This window comes from Harpia harpyja, chromosome 3, assembly GCF_026419915.1.
Source record: "Harpia harpyja isolate bHarHar1 chromosome 3, bHarHar1 primary haplotype, whole genome shotgun sequence".
NCBI classification, from domain to species: domain Eukaryota; kingdom Metazoa; phylum Chordata; class Aves; order Accipitriformes; family Accipitridae; genus Harpia; species Harpia harpyja.
The window spans coordinates 79,786,638-79,808,565 of record NC_068942.1 but is presented as its reverse complement, the minus strand read 5'-3'; the positions used below and the strand labels follow the sequence as shown (position 1 = coordinate 79,808,565).

The window sequence follows — 21,928 nt, the reverse complement described above, 5'->3', positions numbered from 1 at the left end:
TTGACCAAATATTAAAACAAGCTACTGAGAACCAAGCACAGCTGAATCTTTTTGGCGGAGAAGCTGTGCAAGGGTTTTAATCACAGGTTAGAAATGTGCCTGCCAGGGATGGGTAAGGCATCTTCATAGACAAGGGTGAGGCAGATGTGACCTTAGCATGGGTTCCTATCCCCTAATCCCTATGTCCTTGGCATCCTGCTGGACCATTTTCTGCAATCCTCATTTTAGGTTCTGCTTTGCAGCTCACATGAGGAGTTTGCTGCTGTTCTGCCTTGTGTCAAACTCATGTACAGAAAAAGCAAGCGGCAGCACGGAGCTAAGGGTCTGCAATTCCACTTAGACAGTCAGGAGCTGTCAAAACACTCCCCGAGAGTAGAAATGGTTTGTGTCATTCTCCAGGCTCTGAAATAACATCTCAAATTAAAAGCCTGCCTCTGTATTTATTTCACACCTCTGATCCAGTATAGCTGGTTCTCATCATCTCTTACCACATAATCTTGTGTCTTGCCCAATTCTGAAAAATAATGACATGGAAATAGGGCTTTGATGTGTCATTAAAATTGAGTTGCAAGGCTGCTCTAAGGTCCCTCAAATATGAGGTTTAGTGTTTGGATACTACCTCGGGGGATTACGTACCAAAAGTGCTCCAAAGGAGCCCCATCTGGCCTGAGGAACACCTTGTACAGGATGATCACTCTCCCAACACAGTCTGCACCATATTATTAATTACTGAACGAGCATATTATTAATTACTGAACGAGCAGCAGTTTCAGGAGTTGAGTAACTCAGCAACAGGTTGTTCAGCCCTGTGGTCACTGTTGAGCTGCTGGATGGGAAGAAAGGTGAAAGAGAAACCCAAGATCCTACTGTTTTGTGATTTTAGGTGCTACTAAAACTGGCAACAGCGAGAACCTCTGTCCTAGGGGTCTTATAAAACCAGGACGAGAAAAATCATCAGTGCTACAGGGAACAAGAAAAATCAACAATCCCTTAAATGTCTAATCCTTTGGAGGGCAGGACTGGCATTAGAAACAGCTCACTTAAGCAGGTCCAAAGGCTACAACATGAAAGAAAAGTAAGTTATGTATGAAGTGCTGCACTTCAAGAGGAGGAATCCCATACAGAATGGGAAACGACTACCCAGACAGCATCACATAATAGACTCCTAAATCCTTACTTCAGATTTAGGTTCCATGAATATACATTGCTAAATCACACAGGTGATTTTCATGCCTTTGAACTACAACTTCAGACCCCTGTCTTTGGAAGTCATTAGACAAGAAGACTCCACAAGCACAGAAGAGGGAAGCAGAATTGTTTTTCATCACAGTATATTGCTCTTCTTAGATACCGGTTTTCTCTCTTCTTTGCAAAAAAGGCCAATGACACACCTAAGAAATGCTCAGCACTGCCTCACCTTCACATCCTCTTCCCCTGTCCCAGGGGTACTGCTTCCATAAATTCACATCTTGCCGATGAAAACAAGAGCTGCAGCAGTTAGCCCCAGTGGCAGTGAGAATGGCATGCTCTTGCTGCAAGAGCAGAAAATGTGCTCAGTTCAGCAAGACAGAGATGCTTCTCTTTATGTCTTGCTAGATTGGATCTCTCAACAAAGGGAAAACACTTGGGGGGCTATAAACTTAATTTTGTGATGATCTGCTGAACATCTGTTACTGGATGATTCACAGGGTCATTCCAGTCTCCAACCTCCCCCATGCCCTTGATCTCATACGGCCTATTCTCTGTGCCATTTTGCACAAAGAATTGGCATCAAAAGTGGGACCTGGTTCTGCAACTCAAAATGTGCCTCTAGAGTGAGTGATTCATGCCTCAGACAGCTGGTCTTGGCTTTTCAGCCCTTAGGAAGAAAGCTCCACCCCAGAGTGCAGACAGAAATACCAGCGCTTCTGGGGAAGCTGAGAGATTGCCCCAAAGCCATACCCCGTGTTTTATTCTCAGTCCTGCATAGCTCAGGATCTTCTTCCTGATCCAGACTTCTGTCCCTTGCACTGCTGTATCTTCCCTCATCCTGGCCATCACTGAGACCCCAGGGACCCCCATCCTTTTAGGTCTTCCAGCTCCACTGGTAGCCCACCTGTGACTGGGGGTCCCTCAGCAGCAGAGACAAAGGATCTCCAGATCTCCTAACACAGCCGTTCTCCATCCTCTCCGAGGCCGCAGCAGGGAAAGCAGACTGGAGTCATTCCACAGGTCACATCTGGCCTGGGAGTCTTCGGTAGGACCTCAATGATCACAGAGGAAAGGCCCTGACCCCAATCAGTTCATAATCTCTGTTGAGAATCTGCCTGTGGCTGCTTCCATGTACTGAGATTGTTATCAAATGATTCAAAAAACACATGGTGAAAGCCTGGCCACACAGAATCAGCCAAGGTTTGGCCACTGGCTCAGGAAGAGGCAGGGTTTCACGCACTGACTCTCCCACGTTGCTCCTTTAGCTCGTCTGACTGCTGGGGAGTCTAAAACAAACCCCAAACCATCAACAACCATCACATCTCTAACAACAACCACCCTCCCTGACCTTTCCTGTTTATTCCTGGGATTTCAGTCCAGATCAAAGCCGCTGGTGACTTTCCCTTCATGCAAACAATGAATGCAGAACTGCTTTCATCCCAACCACAGCACTGTCCACAGCGTTCCCAGGAGGGTTTCTTGTAAGCAGCTCCCATTGCATCTGCTTCCCAGAAAGCTGGCTGGGTGCTCTGCAGATTCTATACATGTCCCCCCTGCTGAGACCTCAGCCTGAATCCTGCTTGCACTCTGCAGGACGTGGTCCCTGGTCCCAGGGGAGTACCTCACTAGGAGAAATGAGGCTCGATGAAGAAGAAAAACCAAGGGAAGGCACCGGCCACCCTCAGGGGTGCCAGAACAGCTCTCACCCAGCTCCACGCAACTTTTCCACTGGGCTGCAATGAGCTGGGGATGAAGTCACCTGAGTGTCCCCTGCAGCCAGGGTAAGAAAGAGGCACCTCTGGAGGAGATTCAGCCCATGTAAGAGTGATGGATGTGCAGAAGAACCCACCTCTCTCCACTAACCGTAGAGAGGGATGGGGCTGAAGACCTGGATGAAGCTGAGTTGGGGCTCACACTGCTCAGGAACTGCTCAGACCCTCTTGAAGGATATCTCCCTCCTGCCTTTACTACCAGACTACCCAGTGTGTGCTGTCTTTAAGTGTTGCTGATTCTTCACCGTCACATGTTATTTATGGAGTTCTGTGGCCGCCTGCGAGACTTCCCATGTAATTAAGCCAGTCTCCAGGCCCTGAAGGCACCATCATTGTAAATTCTTTCTCTGACACCATCCTGCCCTGGTAGATCTGGGCCTGCCCACACCTGTCTGTCACACTTTCCACCAAAGCCGGGGCCAATTACTGCTCCAGATCAAGTACTTCCAGGGACAGGAGATCTGATGTGCCACCCAACACATTGATTTGCTGTGCAGCATGTAGTGCATTTCCTTGGTCTGTGCAGGACGTAACACCGAGGGGTACAAACAGGACCCTGTTTCCGTGACGCAGGCTACAGTGCCTGCTGTTTGCCCCTCCTCGCTCCAAAGCCCACCCTGTGTCACCCACTGCCGCTGGTGTTCTACCCTGGCCCTCTCCATACGCTTGGGCATTCATCACGTAGTCACTGTGCCCACCAACATCACCATCATCATCATCATCATCATCATCATCATCCATCACGCTGTCACTGGGCCCACCAGCATCACCATCATCATCATCTATCACGCTGTCACTGTGCCCACCAACATCACCATCATCATCATCATCATCATCCATCACGCTGTCACTGGGCCCACCAGCATCACCATCATCATCATCTATCATGCTGTCACTGGGCCCACCAACATCACCATCATCATCATCATCATCATCCATCACGCTGTCACTGGGCCCACCAACATCACCATCATCATCATCATCTATCATCATCACGCTGTCACTGGGCCCACCAACATCGCCACCACAGCTGCAAGGCGGTTTGGGCAGCTGGTGCGTACCAATTTACACCAACAACATAGGGCAACTGCAGAAGGCTGCATTCCCAGTCTCATGACTTTATAGAGGCACAAATGGACCGCAAAGATCCCTAAATAAGAAACAAAGGACTCTTCCTAAGCAACCTGATGTGGGTATCCCTTCCTCAAGAGTTTGAGGGGAAAAAACGAGTCTATTCTGGGTGAGGGAGTGAGGTACTATCGGTATCCTCCCAGTCTTCTGGTTCCTACTGCCAGGGCAGGTGCATGCCAGCTGTAAAGCACTCAGACCTGTGGCACCTTACCTTTCAGGTGATCGGCCACCTCGGTGTAAGACCGCAGCACTGCCAGGGACACTGCCTCCCCTGAAACACAGAAGAGACACAGCCCTGAGGGACACACAGGTGACAGACCAGTCCCACCTCGCTCTCTGACAATGTCATGTTATGATTCTCTGCATCCTAAGGTGCTTCAAGCTCTGAAAGACTTGAAAGAAATGAGGGAAATTGGACTTTATGCTTCTGTGCAGCAGACAGCAACTACATTGTCTAGGCTATCCCATGAGCCCGTGCTACCACGATTTACCCTCTTGTCCTACATTCGGTCCCTGTAAAATGAAGGTTAAAAACCTATGAACATTGATATCTTTATACTGAGAGATACTGTCTTCACACAGTATCAGTCAATGAGAAGAACTGATTTAATCTGATTGCTAACAGTGGGTGGAGGCCCAGGAGGCACGACGCAGCACTTACTTATCGTTTAAACTTGTCTACAGCATCATCACATTATGGAAAGGATGGTGAGCAGCGCAAGCTTAGAGAAGGGACAACCAGGCCACATTTCATACTCACAGCTGGCATAAAACAGCACCACTGTCCGGGCAGTCTCCAAGAGGGCAGAGTGGAAGGTCTCCTCCGTCAGGGCACGGATCTGCTCCAGGGGCAGCTCTCGCTTCTTGTCCCTGGAAACTGCTTCCACCACCTGATCATCCTGAATGTCTGCAAGGGACCCACAGCCATGCATGAACACAGGTACGCACGCAGGGCAGAGGGAACTGCAGCCCCCCCGTGCCACCCCACCAGCCACGTTTTTGTAAGCCAGCACCTCTCAGTAGAGACATGGTGACTGTCAGCAGGGGGGTAACTGCCTCGTATGGGGGAGTAGAGGCACAGACACATATACAAACTCATTGAAATGCATTTATGCCATCTCACACCAGTTATGCCCTCTAATTTGAACACTATTCTTCAAGCATGTTGGCTCCTTTAGGATCCTGTGTCACTTTTTTTGGAAAACAAAACCAATTTTGTATGGAAAACAAATGCATCTTCAAGGACACATTGCAGGGGCCAGTGTTTTCTCCCTGGGGAAGGCAAGTCTGGAACAGCTTTTACAAAAACATGTCTCAAACGTTTCCAAAGGGACTGACAATTCTAAGGCTCTTCTTCTGATGCTTGAAGAGGAGACAGTGTTGGGTGCACTTTAAATCCCTCATGTCTCTGAAGCTGGATGCATTCAAGCAGAAGCACCCCTGTCCCTCATGCAGCACTTCTGCAACTGTTCCTCTAACAGCTGCTGATTTTTCTCCCTGGTGTTTCCCCTAAAAATTATGCCTGTCTGTCATGAAACTCCAGTGATCTGCAGAGAATGAAAGAGCCACTTTGTACAACCGTGATGTGACTGTGATGGTTTGCCTTGGATTTGCAAAAGTATGCTCTAATGCTTTAACATATGCCTGCATGTGTCTAGCAGATGCTGACTGCATGTCCTATCTGATGACAATCAGCTTTTCACTGTTTAGTTGCGCACCTTGATTGTTATTCTCTTTTTCACCCTCATCTTCCTCCTCCTCCTCCTCATCCTCCTGGATTTGTTCGACCTTGCTCTTATTTTCCACCAGGGTTATAACTTCATCAGTGTCTTCCAAGACCAGGTATTTGATTGGCACTCCCTAAAGAAAACAGAATAAATCAGTGGGAGCAAAATATCACCCTGAGCCCACTCTGTCTGCAAACCAAACTCAGGGCTGATGGGGCACCATCACCCAACTCCTTATTTTTGGGGTATGTCAACAGATTCCTAAAGCGGCTGAACAGGGGAGCTTCTGGGGTGTGTTTCTTTGGCCTGGTTTCACCTGTGCATGAGTTTTTCTCACTCCAGACTGACGTCTCCTTGCAAGGAAGTAATTGTGGCTATGTGGGATCCTGTGCCTGGAGTGGTGAAAGCAAACACCGGCTCCACCTCCCAGCATCTGAACATGGATCCACTGCTGCAAGGAAAAGCCCAGTGGCCAAAGAGTGAAGGAGAGGGGGGAGGTACAGGGTCACCTCAGCTGTCCCCCCTCTAGAGGGGTCAGGCTGGGTCAGAGCAGCCCATCACAACCTGAGAAACTGGCACAAAAAATCCTTTATCTGATGGAGCTCAACCAAGAAAAGTGCTCCCAAGCATACACGGGCTGCCAGTCCATGGAAAGAAAAGAGCAAAATGTGTTTCTCAGAAATGAGACCTTGTCGGCTTAAAACCAGTTCTGGCACTGTCTCAGCAAAAGGCATTTCAGAGAAAATGAATTTTATAATGAACTGAGAGAAATGACAAACTGCTGGCACCTCCCATTGTCTCTAAGAGGAGAATCACAACATGCACATCTCTCACCAGGGCATGCGAAGCCCTCAGGGGATGCTCAGGTTCAGGTCTGATCCTGTATCTTCGCAATCATAAGTGTGACAGTTCAGGTAATCTGGGGCAACGTGTGCTCCCTGGCATTTGTCGGCACCGAATTCCATCTTGCCTCACAAGCTGGGTCAGGTCCCTCCAGAGTTTAGCTCATCTTGATCAACCTCATTTCACTTACACCCTGTCCTTTTCCCAGATCACTGCCAGAGGCATTCAGTTACATCAGTTCAGCACAGACCTGTGGTTGTTTGCTCTTAGTTTCACACTCATTTCCTCTCCCATCTTTTGAACACCTTTCCTAAGGGGACAAGGGCCTTTAGAAGTCCAAATCTTCAGGGAATTTGCACTTGGACTACTACCCTAGGTAGTTCACAACCTTGTGTTGCCTTAAGGTGTAGTGGAGATGTCACCCTACATTTTGAACCCAAAATAAACTCAGTATTTTATCTTTACCAGCAGGCATAATTGCTCTGCAGTACCAAACTCAGGCAGTTCCATCGTGCATCTAAGGAGAGACACTTCCCCCTGAGCTTCTGGGAAGGCTGTCAAATAACAACAGAGCTCAGCATTACCCCAACACCTCTCAAGAGCACCACGCCCAGATAGGGAAATAAGAGTTGTACAATAAAGAAATCCAGCATCTAACCTCATCTGGTGTCTTGAGAGCAACGTTTGACCGGAGCAGAACGTTCAAATCTACGAGGTCCCTTCCAAAATACAAAGTGAACATCAGATGGTGCGATGTGCAAGGTCACACCCCCATTCAGCCTGCCTGGCTGGCAAGCCCACCTCTCTCAGCAGCACCATGTCCTCACAGAGTCATGCTTCAGGGCCCCCAAGAACTTGCAGGAACACAGAATCAATGTCAGTGGTGGAGAAATAGGCTCCAAGTGACCTTCCAGTGGGACTGCACTGTATAATGTGCCTGTTTCGCAAGGGGCTTGGATTCCCTTTCTGTGATTCAGGTCTTTGCTTCCGCACTGGTAGCCACATCCCAGTGCAGCTGCTCTGCTGGTAGACTTCAGCTCATCAGTAAATGCAGCCAAGAAGTGCCTCAACAAAGGGAGGTACCATGGTGGCAGAAAGCTGGAATAAGAGAGCCCACACCCATCCTTCCTCCACCTCCTCCCATTTGCACAGCTGCCAGCAGACATCCCCAAAGGCTGTGCAACCATGCCTACAGGGGCTGCACACCTCCTTCGGCAAGAAACCATGGAAGCATTTGCAAACACAAGCCAGTCTGGTGTATGCAGGCTGCTCCTGAGCCCATGGAGCAGAGATAAATAGCTGGTGGTCAAGCGTGCCTCCTGTCCTCCTGGGGAACAAGTGTGCTGGTGTAAGTCAGAGAGCCCTCGCTGATGGAGGGGGCATCGCTTACTGAGCAGAGACTCCCATCACATCCCAGCACCCAGGCACCCAGCCTCCTTTATTGGATGTCCTTCTGCCCTTAACTTGAGGGCAAAATACAAGCCTTCCATCTGTGCTAAGTTTCCTTTCCAAAATCTCTCTTAGTCTGACTGTTTTTCCACTTCTAAGTCAGCAAGAGACTCAAACATTTCTACACTTCCAGCCAGTCTGAAACCAAACTAATCTTATTCTGGACAAGTCCTTAAATGTGACGTCCTCTCGCAGGACATGTGAATAAGCCCACTGACTATCATCCTGGCGGTGGAGAAACCGAGCTCAGAAACACCACAAAAAGCAAGGAGAACCCCAAAACGCCTTAGAGCAAATACCTGGACAAAAGGGCAACTCCTGCTTTTCCCAAGAGCTGCCAGGCCACAAACTCTGCTGTCCTCCTGTCAGCCTCATAGGTCTCTTTCTGGCTGAGGATGAACACAAGTGGTAGCCCAAGCTGTAAGTGAACGGTGGAAACCTTCTCTGGGTCTTCAGTGACCTCTGTCTGGAGCAGAGACATGGTTATACTGCAGCACATCTCCACACCATTGAAGGTATCTCAGCTCTTCTTCTGCACAGCCCATGTCACCATGTGTTCCCCAGCCACAGAAATAAGGACACCCTCGAGAAAAAGCCTCCAAGCCCGATTCTAAAACATCCATTGAAGCAGAACCCACACAACTCCTGTTAAACTGTTCCAACCTGCCATGACCCTCCCTGTTAGAAACCTGGGCTTTATTATGCATGTTCTTTGTGACTTAGCAACTCCAGATGTCAAATCTCCATTAATTTTTATTTACCTGGCATCCATGCCCTGGGGCATTTTGAGAACCCCGGCCGCAACATGCAAGAGCTGGCATCCTCTCCCTTCCTGCCTTGGACATGCTGCTTCATGAGAGCATTGAGCTGCTTAACGAAGTGCCTTCCTTCCATGGGCCTAACCCAGGAGGCTGGCTGAAGGAGACACTTCCCAGCTCATCTTCTTGTCCTTTCGGCTGGGCAGAGATGCCACCAGTGGGAACTGGAGGCCTGCTGAAGTTCACTGCCCCATGGGAAGAGGAGATGATAGGAGGGAGCCTCCAGCCCCTTGTGCTCATCAAGGCTTGAATGACCGATATCGAACTCCCCAGGGTGCTGAGCCTGCTGTGGGGAGCCTAGAGGAGCAGCTAAGGACTTCAGGTTTGTCTAGTTTGGAGAAAAGGTGGCTGAGGAGCGACCTCATTGCTCTCCATACTGAGAAGAGGATGTGGAGAGGGATGTGCTGAGCTCTTCTCCCTGGTATGCAGGGGTAGGACACATGGGAATCGTTCAAAGTTGCAACAGGGGAGGCTTTAGACTGGAGTTTAGGAAGAATTTCTTTACTGAGAGGGTGGTCAAACATTGCAACAACCTTCATATAGAGGTGGTTGATGCCTCAAGCCTGTCAGTGTTTAAAAGGCATTTGGACAACGCCCTTAATAACATGCTTTAACTTTTGGTCAGCCCTGAAGTGGTCAGGCAGTTGGACTGGATAATTGTTGTAGGTGCCTTCCAACTGAAATAGTCTAGTCTGTTCTACTCTGTTCTGTTCTGTTCTGTTCTATTCTATTCTATATGCTCCAGTGAAGTCTATCTTATTCTATTCTATGCTATTCCACTCTATTCTATGCTATTCCACTCTATTCTATGCTATGCTATGCTATATGTTCCAGTGAAGTCCAAGGGGCACCTCCACCCCGTCCCCAATCATGGTGCTTACAGACAACTAGAGGAGCATACATTGGTGCCAGGGCTCCCTGGAAAGGTCTAAGCAAGCAGAGCAGGGCAAGGGAGTGTCCCTCCCGTCCAGCCCCATGCCTGTTCCTTGCTTGGACCCAGCCTGGGAGCTTTGCCATTAACTTCATGGAGAAGGGACAGATTCTCATGCCCAGCTCTGCCTTCTCCTCACACCTCCCTCATCCTCACAACCACCCCAGCTGCCCTCATTTCCACAGCTCAAGTGGCTCCTCTTTCCCAGTCATACCACCAGAGGAGCCCCCATGAGCTTGAGGTGCCTGTGGATGTTGAGCATCGTCAGAGCCTGCTCCATGGCCGTCCTCCTGCAGGGCTGCGCCAGGTCCGTGGTCCGCTGGCAGTGGCAGAACAACAGCCGGGCAGAAGACACATCAGGCTCATCATTGCTGTGGGAGAGAAGACAAAAACCATGCTGAGCTAGGCATCCACCACACGGTTTTAAAATGCCCTGACAGAATGACCATGTTTGTTGACATGTTTTACAGGGCAGATGATCCTCAAGTTCAGAGTTTGGCAGGCTTGTGGGACCTCTTCAAGAGCCCCACTACTGACAGGTACAATTGTGTCCAGGTGCCTTTCAGAATTGTGCTGAACATCTAATGAAGCCCCTGGCTCACCAGGTGTAAATGACCCCAACTCCAGAACAGTTGGCCCAGCTCGACAAGGACACAAATTAAGCTTTTCTCAGTGGGACCAGCCATGCCACTGCAGTGGAGACCCTGGCAGGAGGACGAGAGCTGAAGTCTACAGCTTTGCTCATGTCTTTTACCTCACTGGTGACATCTTACAGACCGTATAAGGAACATTCCACCTTTTGAATAGCATTGGTTTTGGCTGTGCCAAAGGAAGCTGTGAGATGGAGTTCCCTGGATGGTTCCCTGGTTAGTTGTTCCTGCTCTGATACCATCACTGGTGTTGGCCCGTGGGTTAACTGTGGAAGTCACGTTCCTTTTCCCACACACCCATTCCTCACCTCTAAAACAGCAAGCACCTTCTTTGTAAAGGGTTTTAAGATCTCTCTATGGAAGAGTAGAGCATAGTATTAAGACCTCAAAGCCTGCTGCCCCGGTTGGCTGAAAGCTATTCATGTTGGTGAAGCTACCACCATTTCATCAGCTAAGGAGATGACCTGCTGGTGTCCTCTGGGCTTTAAGTAGAACGAAGCCAATTCCTGTCCAAATGACAATCGTGCCATCTAGTGGCAGCCACAAAATGCTGGCCCTGACCATGATCCTGCAAGGATGGGATGGCTCCTCAGAGAAGGACCACTTTGGTGCCTGCCCTGGTGTCACCTGTGAAAGCAGGCGAATCGTTGTGTAAATGCTTTGCTGAAGATGCAACATGCTATGTGATATTCCCACCTTCCTCCCTCTGTTTCCTGACTGCAGTAGGTCCCATCAGCAGCAAGTCATGTTGAAGGATCTGCCCTCCTAATGCAGCTCCTCCTGCGTGGGAAGGAGGTGGCCTGAGCTGGGTGGGAAGTCCCAAATACATGAGCAGTGTCTTGTGCAGCTGAACTGCAGAACTCACTGCTGCTAGAAGTTATTGAGATGAAAAGAAAAAATGAGTTTAAAAAATTCTGGTGGCTGTTAACACCATGATACAGGTTCAGCTCCCATCTCTTGAGAGTCCTGAAACCTCTGACTGCCAGAAGACAGGAGGCTGCAGGCAACACACATCCATTTCCTCATACCCCTTGGGAAGCACCTATGGCCACTGCAGAGGTAAGATATGGAGCTGGGTGGGCTTTGCTCCGACCCACTGTCGCAGTTATTACCCTTCTCAGCTGGCCAGACTTGATCATCAAAGCACAAGGCTGAGTGTTTTAAGACTAGAACATCAGCTATATCAGCCTTCCTGAAAACCCATGGCTGAGGTTTGATCAGTCAGCTACAGAAAGGAGACAGTGGGCTCTTCTCCTATAAAATCCCATTCAATGAACAGTCACAAATGGCATGGCTAGTCCCAGTCCAGGAACACAAGCAGCAGCTGGTTTTGGAAAAGCAAAGCAGATCTGACTGTCCACCCTTGGCATAACATTCTGATACCATCCCAGATTTGACCTGGGAATCTGAGAAACCAAGAGTAGAGCAAACAGTGCAGGGGAGCAGCTCTACCTGGTGGGTGGGTGTTTGGACATACCTGGTGTCTTTCAACAGCGTTGCCTCAGTTGTCAGAACAAACTGGTGGACAGTCCCATAGACAAAAGCTGCCTCCATCACAGCTCTGTGCTCTGGAAAGAGAAAGGCAAAACGAACTCATCTCAGCTCCCTCCAGATCTCCTTCTTCATCCTTCCCAGTTCTAATGCCCAGGCTTTCACAAACTCCTGGTAGAAAGTCATAGCTGTCTGAAGACACACTATGAAGGTAATTGAGTAACTGGAGCTGGACCCAGTTGCTGATCCCCAGTGAATACACAGGTGGTGTATGTGAATCCATTCTACTGCATAACCAGAGATCTGCCTGCCTATGGGTTTAGTTATTTTTTAAGACAGCAGCCACCGGCTTGCTTTCTCTCTCAAGTCCGTCTCTGAAAGTTTATGCTCCCAGCAAAACTTTTCTGGTGCAACTGATCCCTTTGGAAACACAGCAAGACATACAGAGGTGGAGAACCTGTGTCTGGGTGGCCCTTTCAGGTTTCCTTGATCCTCTGTTTGCAGGATTTTGGGTCAGAAACCCAGCTTCCTTGCACCTTAGTAAAAAAGGTTCTGGGAGGAAAGCAAAGATGAAAAGCTGAGTGTTAATACCTGCTGTCCCAGTAGCTGGTACATAGGCAAAGACCATGTTCGACCTCCCTTTCAATGCATTTTCAATGTTCTGAAGATCTGCCAGTGTTTCAACATATTTAACTTCGTTAAAGAGCAGGGCACTGAGAAGTCAGAAAAAACTCATTAGCAACTGTTTTCTTTTAACAGCGAATTTGCAGCCACATAACCATGATGGAAAAACAAGGTAAAATTCCAGCTTCTTGCTGGCAGATTGACAATTCACAGCCAAGTACAGCTGCCCAGATGTGTGCTGGTAAGTCATTTCAAGGGCATAGATCTAACAGGGTCAAACCATACCAAAGAGAGAAGCAGCCTTCTGCTTGGCTGAGAGCAGCCTCTGGAATATGTGAGGTTTGTATTTATACAAAACTTTGTATCAACAAGTGAAAATGGAAAGTAAAGGATTCACAGAGATGTATCTGGTCTGTACTTACAACAAAACGTTAGCAACAATGGAGTTCACGTCAAACAAGGCATCAGTGGGGAACTCTCTGATCAGCACGTTACCTCTAGGGAGGGAAGAAAGAGTATCGCCAAAGAAACTACAAAAGATTAGCTACACGTACTAATTTAATTTTCACTCTGCTGAATACTTCAGCAGAAACCTTGGGAGGTTTCACACTGAGGACAAAGCATCTACTTTGCCTGTGTTGGGCCTTTTGGGGGTACTTTTTGCTAAACCCTCTATGTCACTGCTGTCTTCATAGCTCCTCTCTTCCTCCACGGACATCTTTGATCACTGACAGCATGTCCTTCAAACATTTGCCCTGGAAAGCAATTGCAGTGTGGTGCCCAGACAGCCCCCCTCACCTGAACAGGTAGGCTTTCCTTAATGCATTTTCTTTTACACAGTATCTTGAGACATCCTCTTTGGGACAATTCACCTAGACATCGAAAGCATGTAATTAGACATTCAGCTCCAGAAGTGGCTACAAACATACAGCACTACAGTTTTCTTCCATTCAAGAGTATAAATACAGTCTTTCCAAACATGCTGGGAGAGAAAATACGATAAAATGGAGTCCAGAGATGGGGACTGGAGTTTGTACTTCAGTTCTCTAGCTCAGCCTGCCTTTATTTGGGTCAGTCGGGATCAAGAGATTTTATGTTCTGCCCAGCATATTCAAAGTGACAGATCACTGCTTGCTTATTAAACTCAGCCTGTATCTGGAGGAAATTAAATACATACACACACATATAAAAGCACTTCTTATAATCTCATTACACTTGCCTAAATTTGTAATTCCCTCACCTAAATCTGCATAAAGTTTCAGCTAAAAACCCCTTTATATGAAGTACTTATTGCACTGAATTGAAAAGAAGTGAACTGACCCATCCCTCATTCTTTGAAGTTTGAGCTGGCAGGAGAGAGCTATGGAGGGAGTTGGGCACGTCCCACCTGAGTGAGACGAGCAGGCTGATGCCCTCCTGTGCAGTATGCTGGGGAATCGTACTCTTCCTTGCGCCATGCCCATGGGTACACAGCAATGGCCAGGCAACTCCACGCACCCCGTGCAGCTGCTGGGAGGCCAGATTAGATCAGCCACCTAAGCCTGGTATGTGGGGTGGCCCATGAAAAAGACCGATCTGTGAGAAAAATGTGAGTAGCTAAATGTCCCCTAAACCCATGAATGCAAATCAAAGTGCACAGGTTCATCTACTGAGACTGAACTGGCAGGCCAGGAGCAGCTCAGGGCTGCCCCTGCCTGACCCACAGCACTGCCGGTCCTCTGCCTTGCTATGTTCGGAGACACAGGCACAACATCGAGCCTCTCTGGGACACAGGAACCTGCCCGAGTCCCGCAGGCAGAAAGCGTGATGCAACCCACAAGCAGCAGATGTAAGGCCAGAGCAAGGGATAAAATGGGATGCCCTGGTCTGCCACCATCTGCTTTCTTGTGGGGTGCCACTGCTGTCAGTCCCCAAGGTGGCTCTGCCCACCCTGCAGGAAGCCCTGCAGAAAGAATCTGCAGAAATAGCCTGTCCCGCTCCTCATCCCCATTTACCTTCACCACTGAAATGCCATAGTCCTGGAGGGCCTCGGCCGAGTTCTCAATCTGCTCCAAGAAGGGCTGGGCACGAGGAGAAACTGAAACACAAAACCCCCTGGTTTCCATCCCTTCCCCTTACGGATGAGGAAGATGACAGTACCTTCAGAGGAAGCACTGTCTGTGCTCTGGCATGGTAACAGCATGCTAAGGTCCCCATGCAAACATCCCTGGGACATCTGAGCAGACCTGAGCAGGGCAAACAGGGAGCCGTGGCATGCTGCCGGCAGAGGTACCTGCGGGGATGTGGCTGGGGGAGACAGAGGTACTGGAACTGGTTTTGTCAGATGGGTGCTGCTGTGCTGGGCTGCAAGTCCTGAGAGTCAGGAGCATCCTCCTGCCACGCACTGGGACAGTGCTTGACACAATATGGTCTTGCTCTTACTCAAAGAGTAAGGTATTTACTGAAACAAGACTAATTACAGGCAACAACATGAATGCCCGCAGTCTCGCCTCCTTCCTTTCGAACACACCCAGCCTCCCAATGCTAATGTGGGAGCTGTGTTAGTGTCTCAGCCCACACCGATGTCTCTGCGAAACCATACCTGGGGGCCATGAAGGAGCAGAACAAGAAAGGCAAGGCGAAGGATCTCCTTCTAATTCTTGACAGCCCTTAGCTCCCCTGCATGCAAGGGATCCCCCTTTCTCTGGGAGATACTGTGGAAGAGAAACCAAGCCCCTTTCAGGGTACAACTCCTTAGGAGGCTGGGTTTCTCTTCCATGGTACCTCCAGAAAATTAATGAAACGGTTTGAAGGAGTGTACCCGGGGACACAGCCAGGAAAGATCCCACCCCAGGAGGTCTCTGCCTGTCAGGAGCACTTGGAGCTTTGCAAACACAGATTTGCCAGCTGAGCTTGACCAGCTCTTCAAAATCCCTTTGGGTTTACAAATCTCAGGAATTGCCTCTTCATTCTTCCACTTTTGCACACACCCTCACACAAGCCTTTGCTGAAAACCCAGGCTGATGTAAATGCGTGCTGTTAAATACATACCATTATGGCTGAAATAACTCAGGGATGCTCTGCCGGCTTGCAGGCTACTGAAATACTCCTGCGGGCTCAGCTCCTGCAGCAGCCTCACACTTCCCCGTGTTGGGATGGAGGAAGCACAGAAAAGCAGGAAAAAGAAGGAAGAAACCCATCTGTCCTTTTGGGCTGACATGGCTGTTACCAGCTACAGGCACGGGAGAGTCACAACTGGGAAAAAAAATCAAAAACATATATATGTATTTTATATATATATACAAACATATATATGAGTGTCTTCTGTTTAGGTAGGTGCAGCATGATTGTAATTTCCAGATGTGACACAAACATCTCGAGGACATCATGAATTAGTCACCAGAACAGCAGGTGATTCAGACAACTGTAAAGATGACAGCAAAGGCCATTCTCTTTCCTCTGAGTGCTATCTGCAAGTGCACGGACCCTCAGTGCTTTCAGTTTGGGGCTGTTTTTCTTCCCTCCTTTTTTTGTCTTTTCAGTCAAACAGAAATTACATGTACAGGCAGAAAACAGTGACAGTATCATACAACACCCCCCCCCCCCCAAACTGTCTCAATTCTTGTTAAAAAGCTTTGAGGATGCCACTAGCATTATATGTGCCACTGAAAGAGGTGTTCACAAAGGGACGGGCCATATTGCTCACTTCAGACCATGCCAAATGATGTGCCTGCCCCATCTCTCTGCCATTCGAGGTTTCAGCTACACCAAATGGGAGAGGGGTTTGTGCAAACTCCTGGGGTTTGTCATGCCTGGTTCAGTCCAGTCTCACATTATTCTGACATCAGTGGCACGGGTGCAAAACCCATGACCCACACCAGGCTGCAGGGCAGTCCTGGCAGTCTCTCTTCCACCCCGGGTCTCCACGTGGAGCTGGTTAGGAGAGGAGCCAAGGAAATTTCTGAGATGCTTCAGAGAACGGAGCAGAGACCAAGCGTGCAAGTCAGCTGCCAGGGTTCACCAGCAGCCCTCCCCAGGCTGCCCTGCCACAGCTGTTTAACTCTTCTTGCTCAAGTTAAGGGGCTCAGGAGAGCTTCATGTGGACAGCCACCACAGGATGAGAAAACACCTTCTTCCCACTTCATTCCCCTGTTTAATACCAGGTTCCTTCGCAGCCTGCTCTTCAGGTATTGGTCTTTGCTGCTGAGTGTGCTGGAGCACGGCTGGCCCCTGGTCAACAAAGAGACAAAGCCGGAGTTGAAGCCATGTAGAAGCTGTTTGCTTTGCATCATGAGCTGCAGCTGTTTTCGTTAACAAACGCCCCTGTGTCCATGGACTGTCATTCCCTTCAACACCCTGTCAGATGCTGTCAGCTCACTGTCGCTGTTCTGTGATGAACCCAAACTAAAATGTTTAAAAACAAGCAGCCAAAGTCCCTCTGCTTTGTTCCAAGAGTGGGGAGTTAGTGACAGCCAGGCATGCTCAACCTTCACAGGCTCCCTCTCATGTAGGTGAGGGGTTTGGATTGGGCCTGAACGGCACAAAGGAACAAAGACAGGGCTAAGAAAGGCATTAATTTTTTTCTTTTCATCTGAAAATCTCCAGTTCTTTCCAGCTTTGGGAAGTGCCAGGCATTTCTGGTCCTTTGCCCTCCCATCTGTTCCTCTGGCTTACAGAGGGGACAGAGATCGGGGTGGGGGGGACAATGTTTATTAAATGACAAACTTGGCTACAGCGGGACGGAAAAATAAACTCAATTGTGGCATGTGGGAATCAGCCCAGGTCTAATGGGAGAGCTTATTGTCAAGGAGGCAAGAGGAGCAGCCTCTAACGACTCAAAGACTTCACGGCATTATACCTGGAGGAGGGTGCCAGCAGTTTAAAAACACAATTTCAGCCTCTACCCAGTCCCGCTCTCTCTTCCATGTCTCCTCTGGCTCTTGTAGTTTTTCTAGCATCCACCTTCTGTCCTCTCCACAGCCCTGTGTGACTGCTGCTCTTCTCCTTGCACCTCTTGCCCAAAGTCAGCCCTGTCTGGCCCACTGCAACCCCTCGCTCTGTCCTATGCCCCCCGCTCCTCCCCATGCCTGCCTTCCTCCCTCTGTCCCACCACCCCTGACCCTGCTCCTCCCCATGCTTTTCTCACCCTTCACACAAAAACGTGTGCTCATCCCTTCCCTACTCATGTCCTCTCACCTCTTCATTACTCCGTCCTGCCCAGCAGCTGCCCTCTGAGCCCCATCAATCCAGACTCGAATATTCAGCTTTTAAGTCATTTCCTCCATCACCTCTTTTCCATCAGCAGAAAATTAACACCATAGGGCTGGAAACAGCCAGAACCCTGTACCGCAGCCACTCGCAGGATTACCAGAGATGTGTGAAAATACCAGGGATGTGTGAACCAGCTCTGTGTCACTGCTGGGAAACCCTTAAGCCCATGGACCGTGGGGCAGCCTAGCCCAGCATAGATGGTATGCAAGACCTGGTTCATGTTTTCACTGTCCTACCTCCAAGACAGAGCCAGGCCAGGTGGTTAAGGCCACTGTAGATGACCTAAAATGAAACCAAAGACACCAGAGACACCCAGCACAAACTCCTGTGTTGGTAGAAATTGCTTGTTCCACATCAGTTTTTGCTTGGGAATCCTGCAGAGGTAACGACGGGCTGGGATCCCTGCATTACCTCTGTGATCCCAGCTGCTTTCCCTGACACCTTGCCTCACAGAGCCCCCGGCTGCCAATATTTATTACTGAGGAAGCTGCAGCACTTTTCATTCAAGGGACTGCGATGTGGGGTGGTTTTTAACACTCACAAGACAAGGAAGAACCACTGTCCTACTGGAATCATAGACTGCACAGCCAGCTGGCTACCATCTCCATCATCCATGGGCCTCCCTCACCTCAGGAGAACCACGACCAACCTGGACTTAAATGCCAGTGATGTAAAATCTCCCACATCCCTCAGCAGGGTATTTTCCTCCCAGTGATGAATTACCTTCTTGCAAAAACCCTACACTTTATATCTGGTCTAAATATGTTACACTGCTGCTTCCCCTTCATTTTATCTCATTATATCAGTATCTTCCAGCCTGCAGAGCCCTCAGTTGGCAAGTTTTAACTCCTTAGGTAGATGCTCCTAAACCAGGAGCATTTAGGGTGCTCCTAAATGGAGTCACTTCAACCTCTCCTGTGATGATCGACACAGATCAGGCCTTTTGTCGCAGCAGGACATTCACCCTGCACCCAGCTAGTAGTTTTTTTGGCAGCACGCTCACCTGCCTTTTGTGCCCTTCTGGCAGCAGTTAACAAGTGTGCTGCCCTCCCAAGGTTGCTGGCAGAGAGGACACGTAACAGACCCCAAATCCACGTGGGGCTGCCTCAACCCCTTAGCTACAGCAGGCTAAACAGGCTGAAACACTCTCCCCAGCATGGCTGGATGCCCCAGCACAAATATACCTGCTGCTGAAAAATGCAAGGGAAAGCATAACGCTGACGGCTCTTCTTGCACTGTGGACCATGCACACAGGTTTCCTTTAGGGGATCCAGAAAAACTCCCTGAAAACCTCTCTGTTCCAGCCTTCTGCTCTGCAGATCCACATGAATCCCTCCAGCCACACGTCACTGCCCGACCAGCAAGCCCTTCCCAAATGCATCCAAATTGTTTGCAGCCAGCTTGTCCGAAGATGGAAGCTGTCCCAACAGCTGTATAGTCTGCAAATTTATTTTCTCCTGAAGAGATGATAAATTGGCTCTTCAGGGCCAAAGAAAGCATCCTAGGGATCCCACTGAAGCCTATCTGGATGACGCTGATTCTCCGGTGACAACCCACTATGTGAAACTGTCACCCTGCGGCCACTTCACTGCCTGGGGCGGGGGGGTTGTCCTGCAGGTTTTTAATTCATCAGAATACCACGCAGCCCCAAGTCACATGCCTGACAATTGTTGACATATACTGCTGACAACTGTTGAAATATTGCTTATGTCAAGCAATATTTAAGTCCTTTTTTTTCCTTGGTGAGGTTATATGTTAGTTTTATGGAATCCTATGGCTGCCCAGCAATAACCTCACTTCCTTACCAGATATTGCATTATTTTGCATATTTTTCACTACACGCTCCCCTTCCCTGCTCATCTTCAAAAAAGTGGCCAGCACCAGCCTTTTTCTAATCAGCAGACAAGTCAGGTTAATTATCACTACCCAGTTTTGCTGGAACAGAGCTCAACTCAGCTCCTTTCAAATTCTCCAAAGGCAAGTTCTTTGACCCGGCTGACTTGAATAAGGTCAAAAAGCTGCAGTTCCCCAGCATTTGGAGCCAGGACAGCGTTGAGATTGTTCTCCATCACTTTGGGATGGGCCGGCAATCATGGGACCGAAATACCCGCTGGCCCTTCCCACTTGCCCCTTCTCCCCAGCAGCCTGCAGAGGAGGCAGGGGTTGCAACCTGCAACTGCGAAGCCCCTACAGCCATGTCCCCCCATCGTGTGCTGCCGTGGCCGTGACCCGACAGCTGAGGGAAGATGTTTCCACCCGTGCTGGATGCCCTGAAAAGCCTCCAAGCCAGGCTGCGATGTCAGGACCCACAGTAAGACTCATGCACTGCTTCCAGTCAGAAACCAGAGCCTCGCCGCAGAGGTATTTATCCTGCATTTATCCACAAACGCTGTTTCAAGCCGGAGCACTGCCAGGCCTTTTGTGCACAGGCAGGCGCACTTTTCAACCAGCAGCATTTTAAGGACGTTGCAGATTGCTGCGTAATCAGCCTGCGGCGCAAATCTGTGCCGGGGCAGCTCACGAGACCAGAGCCACATCTGGCACACCATGTCGGATGATACCGGAGCTCCAGTCTGCCTCTCCCCTGAGCCTCTGACCCCCTGCACCAGACGTGCCTGATTTTCGGTGCAAATGCAAGATACGGGCCTGCAGTCAGGGGACGAGGGTGCCTATAGGGGTGGCTGCGGTGAGCTGTGGGAGCAGCATCTCACAGCACCGGGATCCTTCTCGAGGATCATCATCAGAGGTGGGAAACACATCGATATCAAAGCGCATCCCAGCTTGTTGCCCAGTGTGCTTTGCCTCGCTGTGTTTTTTTTGCAGTGATGCTCCCACCTCCTGTCACTTCCCGGAGAGTTTCACTTTCATTTTCATTTCCAGGTCCCACTTCCCAGCACCCAGTAGCCCTGCTGGGCCTCGCTTGCTACCCGAGGCTGCAAGAAGGACACGCTGCAGCCTTTCCCTCTGCCCACACCGGGAGAGGAGTGCTTCGATGCCCGTGCACAGCAGACAGCCCGCAGCGTCACCCACTGCTGCTGCCCCCATTTAGTCTGTCCCTGGGGACAGCCCAGCCCCCCAAATTCCCTGGAAAGCAGCTGGCACTGTGATGACGGATGACATTGCTGAGCTGCCTCCCAGGTGGCTTAGGGATGTCACCTACCTGGGCGTCCCGAGCTGAAGTCCTCGTCCCTCCACCACGGCTGCTGGGAGAGCATCACGCGTCGAGGTCCGCCCTTGGCCCCAGCAGTCCCTCGCGGTCGGCGGCCTGGCTGTACGGCTGGCGAATCTGGGATGCCAAAAATAAAGCTGGCGGATCCAGTGAAGGGATCTCTGAGACCCGAGCCGAGGTCTCTCGGTAGCCGGGGGGTCTCTCTCAACTGCCCACCTGCCTGTTAGGATCCCTGAGCTTTCCCCGCAGCCATCGGGATCGCTGCCCACATGGAACGGACGGCCTCTGAGCCACGCCGAGCCATCCCCACACCACCAGAGACCCAACCTGCCACCTACCACAGCGGGCCTTCCTCCCGCACACCCACGCAGGCTACTGGGGGTCCCCACAACCCCCCCCCCCCACCCCCGACAGCTCTCAGGGACCCCTGTAGGAAAGCTCTCCGCTTCCCACACGAAGCCCCCCGGAGCTAGAGAGCTGCTAAGAGCCGATCCCCCCCCCCCAAGGCGGAGGGTCTCTGCCCCTGTCGCTGAGGAGACCCCCAGAGCCGAGGGAGAGGGGAGGGGGGCGGGAGGGCGGGAGCGCGGGAGGCGGTGCCTCCGCCCGCCGTTCGAAGTAGGCGGGGCGGGAGAGTGGAGGGGAGGGAAGGGCGGGCGGCGGCGGCAACCCAAGAAGCGAGAGGAGAGCCGCGGGGGCGGCCGTGAGTGACAGGCGGCGGCGACCACTCGGCGAGGCGGATGGGCGCGGTGGGGGCGGTCCGGCGGGGAGCCAATGGGGAGCGCGGGGCTGTCAGGAGCGAGCGCCTCAAATAATCGGGCTCAGCTGATTGTCCCCGGCAGAGAGTTGTTTGGCGGCGGGCGGGCGGGCGGCGCAGCCGGGAGG

The 21,928-nt window shown here is 50.4% G+C and overlaps 1 protein-coding gene across 3 annotated transcripts in view; it reads right to left on the bottom strand.

Annotated features, from left to right (window-relative positions):
- The window catches only part of TXNDC16 (thioredoxin domain containing 16), a 39,522-nt gene extending 17,940 nt beyond the window's left edge, over positions 1-21,582 (bottom strand). Inside the window, exons 1-14 of one of the 3 annotated variants that reach the window (XM_052783619.1) lie at positions 21,038-21,582; positions 16,313-16,836; positions 15,658-15,861; positions 14,622-14,704; positions 13,426-13,499; positions 13,050-13,124; positions 12,595-12,716; positions 11,990-12,080; positions 10,077-10,233; positions 8,413-8,579; positions 7,323-7,383; positions 5,813-5,954; positions 4,855-5,001; positions 4,306-4,365 (exon numbers count right to left, since the gene is read on the bottom strand). In XM_052783619.1, the coding sequence (XP_052639579.1) occupies positions 4,306-4,365; positions 4,855-5,001; positions 5,813-5,954; positions 7,323-7,383; positions 8,413-8,579; positions 10,077-10,233; positions 11,990-12,080; positions 12,595-12,716; positions 13,050-13,124; positions 13,426-13,499; positions 14,622-14,704; positions 15,658-15,826 (1,348 nt within the window). In that variant the 5' untranslated portion in view covers positions 15,827-15,861; positions 16,313-16,836; positions 21,038-21,582. The remainder of the gene's footprint in view (positions 1-4,305; positions 4,366-4,854; positions 5,002-5,812; positions 5,955-7,322; positions 7,384-8,412; positions 8,580-10,076; positions 10,234-11,989; positions 12,081-12,594; positions 12,717-13,049; positions 13,125-13,425; positions 13,500-14,621; positions 14,705-15,657; positions 15,862-16,312; positions 16,837-21,037) is intronic. The other 2 variants (XM_052783618.1, XM_052783620.1) reach the window with 2 other exon arrangements.
- Positions 21,583-21,928: the final 346 nt, after the last annotated feature.